General features: G+C 49.0%; 1 protein-coding gene across 1 annotated transcript in view; it reads left to right on the top strand.

Moving 5' to 3' along the window:
* Window positions 1-3,963: 3,963 nt before the first annotated feature.
* Npc1l1 (NPC1-like 1) overlaps window positions 3,964-8,436 on the top strand; it is a 23,133-nt gene continuing 18,660 nt past the window's right edge. The window contains exons 1-2 of the mRNA XM_013032936.1: window positions 3,964-4,011; window positions 4,651-6,179. Of these exons, the coding sequence (XP_012888390.1) occupies window positions 3,964-4,011; window positions 4,651-6,179 (1,577 nt within the window). The remainder of the gene's footprint in view (window positions 4,012-4,650; window positions 6,180-8,436) is intronic.

Below are 8,436 nucleotides of genomic sequence, written 5' to 3'. Positions count from 1 at the left end.
ATAACCTGGGCAGGACTCAGACTTATCCTGTACTTTAACTCACTTTGATTTCCCAATCCTGTTTTAGCCTCCAGAGGGCTGAGATTACAGGTGCAAATCATCATAGTTGGTTTTCATACTTTTTTTTTTGTCGGTCGTGGGGCTTGAACTCTGGGCTTGAGTGCTATTCTTCATATTCCTCAGCTCTTCAGCTCAAGGTGAGCACTCTACCGCTTGAGCCATAGCGCCACTTCCAGTTGAATGAGTTCAAGGTTCTGAGTCCAAAGTTTGTTACCAGTAGAGAGAGAGAGAGACAGAGAGACAAAGAGACAGAGAGAAAGAGAGAGAGAGGTTAAGGGCTGGGAGACGAAGGTCACTAGTATAGCCTATGCTTGGTATACTAAAGGCTCTGGGTTCATTTCTCAGCATGCAAAGAAAGGAAAAAATGTTTTCTCATTTTGCGGTTATTAAATTTGTAAAGTCTGACTAATGTAGGAGTGATGAGATGAGGGTACAGTGAGATGCTGGCTGGCTGGCATTAGTGGGAGGAGCCCTTGGGAAGTCATTTTAAGTCTGTCATCCAAGGGTTGGGATTGACCGTTAATCTTTAACACAATCTGATAATAGTCAGATAATCCCAGATTAATGTGAGGAAAAAATGATGCGCTATGCACTTAAGATTATAAACATGTTCTGACTCATAACACTCATACTGAGAACTTATTCTAAGAAAATAAGCCCTCAAAGAAGGAAACATCAGTAGACACAAAGAGGATAATCAGAAACTTATTTATAATGGTGAAATATTGTGCTGACTTTGAACCATAATTTTCAGATCTCAGCCTCCTGAGAAGCTAGGATTACAGATATGAGCCACCAGCACCAGGTGATGGTAAAATATTGGAAGCTAGCCAACTGTCTTTAACTGGCAGAGTAGGTTTGTCATGCTGTGGTTCCTTATCTAGCATCTGTTTGGAGATATAAGGCAATGGAGAGGGTTTAAAAGTCAAGCACATCATGATAATCAAAAAATGTAATAGGTGAAACCTTTAGAATAACTAGCATTTTAACTTTATTCATAAAGCTTGGGACTTCAAAGTATCAACAGAGGATGCTGAAATATATTTTGTTTTTTACTTTGGTCAAATGACTATGATCTGATTTCTAAATTTCTTTTTTTTTAATTTATTTTATTTGTGAACATACTGTACAGAGGGGTTACAATTGCATGGGCAGGATAATGCATACATTTCTTACCAAGCATTGCAGCCTCCTCCTTTGTTTATCCTTCACATCCCTTCCCAGCCTCCCCCGCCCCCCATGATTTCTAAATTTCTATCTTTGAAGTCTTTTGAATTAGGAGTGTCTTTTTTTTTTTTTTTTGTTGGTCATGGGGCTTGAACTCTGGGCCTGGGCACTGTCCTTCAGCTCTTCAGCTCAAGGCTAGCGCTCTACCACTTGAACTACAGCGCCACTTCCGGTTTTCTGGTGGTTTATTGGAGATAGGAGTCTCACAGTCTTTCCTGCCTGGGCTGGCTTTGAACCGTGATCCTCAGATCTCAGCCTCCTGAGTAGCTAGGATTACAGGCGTGAGCCACCATCGCCAGGCTAGGAGTGTCTTTTTAGGTATATAATTAAAGCCTAACAGTAAAAATAAATATAATTCAGCAATATGATTTAAGAAGAAAGTTTTATTTTCTGGATAAGATATAGTTTATTGTATCATATTTAAATATTGCCTTATTGTTGAGCGAGGTAAGCCAAGAGCGAAGAGACAAACGGTACATGGTCTCCCTGATAAGTGGATGATAAATCCAAAATGTTAGGTGATACGACAAAACTAACAGGACTTAAGAAACAAAGAACTCCTGCTCATCTGGTTGAACCACTACTAAATATCCCCACGCTGCTGATCACATGTATGGTGTATAACATGTGAACACTGTTATATATTACAGACTGTGATAGACAATTTGTTCCAGGAAAGTTAGAATGAACTTGTGACTTAGAAACTATGTAATCACTTAATCACAATCAAAAAAAAAAAAAAAAAAGAACTTCGGGGAAGGGAGGGAGGGAGGGGATGGTAGGGGGAAAACAATGGAGGGGCTAACAATGTTCAAGAGGAAGTGTACTCATTACCTCACTCATGTAACTGTAACCCTCTGTATAGTATCTTTACAATAAAAAAAAAAAAAAATAAATATTGCCTTATAATGGTAACTTCTGCCGGGTGCCAGTGGTTCATGCCTGTAATCTTAGTTACTCAGGAGGCTGAGATCTGAGGATCATGGTTCAAAGCCAGCCTGGGTAGGAAAGGCGATGAGATTTTTACCTTTCAGAAAACTGAAAGTGGCATTGTGGCCCAAGTGATAGAATGCTTGCCTTGAGCTGAAGAGCTGAGGGACAGCACACAGGCCCTAAGTTCAAGCCCCATGACCAAGAATAACAACAAAAGGTAACTTGCTGAAAAGAATAAACTACCTTGGGCTGGGAGGTGGCTCAGTGGTAGAGTGCTTACCTTACCTGCATGAGGTCCTGGGTTTGATTCCTCACCACCACATAAGTAGAGAAAGCCAGAAAAAAGAAAGAAAGAAAGAAAAAGCCAGAAACGGTGCTGTGGCTCAAGTGTTTGGGCATTAACCTTGAGCTGAAGAGCTGAGGGACAGTGCCCAGGCCCAGAGTTCAGGCCCCATGACCAGACCCCCCCCCCAAAAAAAAAAAGGGTACTGAGGAATCAAACCTACTGCTTCATGCATGCTAGGCAAGCACTCTATCACTAAGCCACATTCTCAGCCCCTGTCCCCTTATTCCTTACCACTCTGTTACTATCATAGATAAACAATTTGCACTGAGATTTTAGTCTTGAGGTCTGCTCTTTTGGGGGACTGGATGATATCACCTCAGACTGGGACAGAAAGAGATCATAGTGCTATCCGGGGGCAAAAAGAGATGAAAATTGGTGGACAGGGGCTATCTTTGCACAAGAGGAGACCTTGGGCACTTTCCCTCAGCCTCTGTTGGCCCGTGCCCAAGCCTGGATATCTCCTAAGTGCAGCCAAGGTCTATGCAGCACAGGAGACAGCCAGGCTGGGTGACTGAAGCTGTCTTAGGCCACCCATAGGCCACATGAGTGGCCTTCTGCATTATCAGTAGCTCAGTCTTGGCAATAAAGGCCAAGGTCCTGGCCCATCTGTTGATAGCAGGAGCCCAATGGAGGCCTTAAAGGTTACTATCAGGAGTGATCAAGAGGTGTGTGCCCTGGACAAGGCCCAGGTGGTACAGGGCCACCACCCAGGGCTCCCAGTTAGGGCTGGCCAATAAGACAAGAAGGAGATAAGAGAGGAGAGGTAGGGGAGAGCAAGATGAGCAAAGAAGTCTGGAGTGGGCTGTTCCTTCATTTCCTTCCCAGAGGAGACTTTTGTCACTGTCATTCCACCCTAACTGTCCCTTCTTATCAGGCTGTTAATATTAATTTACAACAGTTGCTAAGGACTACAGTACAGAGGTTATGTCTGAGCCCATGGTTGGCTCTGGTCCTAAAAGGTGGTTGGCTAAAGTGTGTGTATGGGGGTCTTAGGTGGAGCTGGGGGTGGTATAGATGTCTTCAGGGCTACATGAAGCCTCCAGGGCAGGGCTTGGCCAGTGCTTGGTCCCACCTCTGCCTCTGGCCCTGGAGCCCCCTGTAGCAGGGATTGAGTGGGGGTAGGCAGGAATCACCAGCTACTCCTCAGCTGCCCTGGCCCTGGCCAGGGTTCAGGTGCCCTGGGGAGTGAGCAGGGACCCTACATCTTCCCCAGGAAGCTTGTTTGGGAGGGGGCATGTAATGTTGTCAATGAGAGGGAGGAGAGCAGGTAGATCATTAACCAGCAGGGTTCAGCCTCATTGGTTCCAGCCACAGACCAGGGCTGTCACTGGGAGAGGAGGTTGCCTTATTGTTCATCACCTTGTCTTCAGTACAGCCTGGCTGTCTCTGACCCTGGAATGGCGGCTGTCTGGTTGCTCTGCGCCCTGCTCCTGCTTCAGCCTTTGGTAAGTCCAATGCTTGAGGCCATTCACTAATGACTCCCAAGAGGAAGGGCCAGTTGGGTACCAGTTAGGGGCTGCTGTGTGGCGGCAGCTGCTGTATGCGAGACAAGCATTGTCCTAGAAGAGGAGCCTCAGGAGAGTTGAGAGGAGGCGCTGGCCTGTGGTTAGGGGTTGGGGCCTCACATGACCATCACCTGGATCTTCAGGGGAGGGGGGGCCTGAGAGGAGGTCCTGGCTTTAGCCCATGAGCATCCTTGCTCTCACCTATAAATGGTTGATGGTGTCTGGCCCTAAGCAGAGCCAGTCAGGGAGCTCTTGCACTGCCTAGAGTTTTCGCATGCAGCTTGGGTGGCAGCAGTTGGGCACCTCTGCCATCTTACTAGCCCCTCAGCTCTTCCTAATTTGTAGTTTATGGGTCAGTCCCAACAGAAAGGGTCTTTGAGTGACTCCATTATTCTCAGGAATAAAGACTACACCCCAAGAGGCTCCCTGCAGCTCTCCTAGTCCCACTGTTGTGGGTCCTGCCTTCCCCCACATTCCCTCTGGCCCCAGACACAGAGTGTCTGCTGTGGCAACCATACACACCGTGTGTGTCATACACAAAGCCTGGGACCCATATGTGACATTGTCTTTGTTCTTCAGGCCCAGGGGGAGTTGTACACACCCATCCATAAGCCTGGCTACTGCACTTTCTATGAGGAGTGTGGGAAGAATCCAGAGCTGTCTGGAGGACTCACATCACTGTCCAACGTGTCCTGCCTATCCAACACACCTGCCCGCCATGTCACAGGCAACCACCTGGCTCTCCTCCAGCGCATCTGTCCTCGTCTCTACAATGGCTCTGAACACACCTATGCCTGCTGTTCCATGCAACAGCTGATATCCCTGGAGAGAAGCATGTCCATCACCAAGGCTCTCCTCACCCGCTGCCCGGCTTGCTCGGACAACTTTGTGAGCCTGCACTGCCATAATACCTGCAGCCCCAACCAGAGTGTCTTCATCAACGTCACCCGTGTGGCCTCACAGGCGGCTAACGAGACCCCTGCTGTGGTGGCCTACGAGGCCTTCTACCAGCGTAGTTTTGCAGAGAAGGCCTATGAATCTTGCAGTCGGGTACGCATCCCGGCTGCTGCTACACTGGCCGTGGGCAGTATGTGTGGTGTGTATGGTTCAGCCCTCTGCAATGCGCAGCGCTGGCTTGACTTCCAAGGAGACACAGGGAATGGTTTGGCTCCACTGGATATCACCTTCCACCTCTGGGAATCCGGTCAGGCCCTGGCAAGTGGGATCCAGCCACTGAATGGGGAGATTACAGCCTGCAATGAGTCTCAGGGCCAAGACATGGCAGCCTGCTCCTGCCAGGACTGTGCAGCATCCTGCCCGGTGATTTCCCGGCCTCCAGACCTGCGCCCCTCCTTCTACATGGGGCGGATGCCAGGCTGGCTGGCCCTCATCATCATCTTCTGTTCTGTCTTTGTGTTGCTCACTGCTATCCTGGTGCGCTTCCGTGTGGTTTCGGACAGGGCCAAAGGCAAGATGGAAGGACCCCACGTGACTCCAGGTAGCACTCACAAGCACAGACTCTCTCTCCATAATGTCCTTGGCCAGTTCTTCCAGAAATGGGGCACAACAGTAGCCTCATGGCCACTGACCGTCCTGGCTGTGTCCACCGTGGTAGTGTTAGTCTTGGCGACAGGCATGATGTACCTAAAACTTGTCACTGACCCTGTGGATCTGTGGTCAGCTCCCAAAAGCCAAGCCCGGAAGGAGAAGGCTTTCCACGACGAAAATTTTGGCCTCTTTTTTCGAACCAATCAGGTTTTCCTGACAGCTCTGAACCGGTCCAGCTACATGTATGACTCCCTGCTGCTGGGGCCCAAGAACTTCAGCGGGATCTTGTCCCTGGACCTTCTGTTGGAGGTTCTGGAGCTGCAGGAGAGGCTGAGGCACCTGCAGGTGTGGTCACCCGAGGCCCAGCGAAACATCTCCCTGCAGGACATCTGCTACGCACCCCTTAACCCGCACAACACCAGCCTCTCTGACTGCTGTGTCAACAGCCTCTTACAGTATTTCCAGAACAATCGCACACTGCTGCTGCTCACAGCCAACCAGACACTGATGGGCCAGACTTCTGAGGTGGACTGGAGAGACCACTTCCTCTACTGTGTCAAGTGAGTCCTCCGTGGTCCAAGAGAAGAGCAGGTGGTGGCTTTTGTGGCATCCTGGGAACTGAGTCAGGCCTTAGGTCACTTCCTGCAGGAGTACAGGCAGCTCCTATGTGTGCCATCCTGTGCCTGATTCTCTCTGAACCTCTTCTCTGGCCTCATTACCTTCACATCCACTCCCTGTAACAAGTTTGCTCATGGCTGTCACAGCCCATGTCCTCCCTCCCCCCCCTCCTCTTCCTTCTCCTCCTCCTCTTCCTCTTCCTTCTTCCTCTTCTCCTTTTTTTCTGTACTGGTACTGAGGCTTGAGCCTGGGGCCTGCATGTTGTCTGGGCTTTTGGTGGTTAATTGAAGATAAGAATCTTATAGACTCTCCTGCCCTGGCTGGCTTTGAACTGTGATCCTCAGATCTCAGCCTCCTGAGTAGTTAGGATTACAAGCATGAGCCACAAATGCTTGGCCATTTTTCTTTTCTTATATTTCTGCCATGCCCGGTGGAGCCATCAGTAGACCAAGAGAGACATAATAGAAAAAGGCACTTTTGATCTAGCTCAGGATTGTGGCTGGTCTCTGGCTCCAGGCCTTGGTCTAGGTGATTCAATTCAGGTCTCATCCACATCCTTCACTGCTAGGGGTTCTGTCCCTGGCTCTGTCCATTCTGAGTGGGAGAAAGAAAATACTGACAGGGCTACTGGGCCAAGGAAAAGGTGACAGGCAGCAGCAGGAGAGGCTCGTTGAAGTGGGTTATAGTCCCACCACTCAAGTGCAAATGAAAGTTAGTGGCGCCGGGCGCTGGTGGCTCAAGCCTATAATCCTAGCTACTGAGGAGGCTGAGATCTGAGGATCACGGTTCAAAGCCAGCCCGGGTAAGAAAGTCCGTGAGACTCTTCTCTCCAATAAACCACTCGAAAACTGAAAGTGGCGCTGTGGCTCAAACAGTAGAGTGCTTGCCTTGAGTTGAAGCACCCAAGCCCAGAGTTCAAGCCCCACGACCGACTAACCCCACCCCCACCCCCCCCAAAAAAAGAAAGTTAGTGGCAACAGCTGCATCTTAGCCCTATTATGAGGACATGTTGATCTTGGAGACTCTGCAGAAGTCCCTAAGATTCCCAGGGTCCCCAGTCCATACCTACTCTGTAGTCCATTGAATTTGAGGAGGGCCGGTTCCTTTTACCACTGGCTCTGTGCCTTCTGCCTGGCTCTGAGTATCTGTGCCAGGAGCCAGTGACTATCCTTCAGCAATGGTAGGATAGAAAGGAGCTGTTGGCTATTCCAGGAATGCATCAGTGGTCAAGTGTGCCATACTAGTATGGTATCTTCACTTTGATTTTGGATGCTCACAACCTCAGAGGTGGTTCAATGACACTCATTCTGTAGACAGGAAAACTGAGAGATATAGTGAGCACAAGGTTGCACAGCAACCTTTACTCCCAGATTGAGCTGTTGACCAACTCACTCGCTTGCTCAGAGCTGAGAAGGCCAGTAGAGAGCTTTGCCCTGGTGTCTGTGTCTCCCAGAGAGGTGCTCTATAGAAAAGGTCAAGTTGAGGGATGGGAATGTGGCTTAGTGGTAGAGTGTTTGCCTTGTATGCATGAAGCCCTGGGTTTGATTCCTCAGTACCACGTAATCAGAAAAAGCCAGAAGTGGTGCCATGACTCAAGTGGTAGAGTGCTAGTTTGTTTTTTTGTTTTTTGTTTTTGTTTTTGTCAGTTATGGGGCTTGAACTCTGGGTCTGGGTGCTGTCCCTCAGCTCTTCAGCTCAAGGCGAGCACTCTACCTCTTGAGCCACAGCACCACTTCTGGTTTTCCAGTGATTTACTGGAGATCAGAGTCTCACAGACTTTTCTGCCCGGGCTGGCTTTGAACCGTGATCCTCAGATCTCAGCCTCCTCAGTAGCTAGGATTACAGGCGTGAGCCACCGGCGCCCAGCTTGAGTGCTAGTTTTGAGCAAAAGAAACTCAGGAACAACACACAGACTGGCAAAAAAAGAGAAAATGTCAAGTTGAAAGGGACAAGCTTGCCCAAGGGCAGTGGCTGGTGAGCTCCTGGTCTTTAGAGTCCAGATTTTCTTTTCTTTTTTTTTTTTTTTTGGGTCCATTTGTGGGGTCTGAACTCTGGGCCTGGGTGCTGTCCCTCAGCTCTTCAGCTCAAGGCTAGCTCTCTACCCCTTGAGCCACAGCGCCACTTCTGGCTTTTTTCTTTTTGCTTATGTGGTGCTGAGGAATCAAACCCAGGGCCTCATGCATGCAAGGCAAGTGCTCT

The sequence above is a fragment of the Dipodomys ordii genome, unplaced genomic scaffold, assembly GCF_000151885.1.
Source record: "Dipodomys ordii isolate 6190 unplaced genomic scaffold, Dord_2.0 Scaffold160, whole genome shotgun sequence".
Taxonomy (NCBI): Eukaryota; Metazoa; Chordata; class Mammalia; order Rodentia; family Heteromyidae; genus Dipodomys; species Dipodomys ordii.
This window is presented reverse-complemented; position numbering and strand designations above follow the sequence as displayed.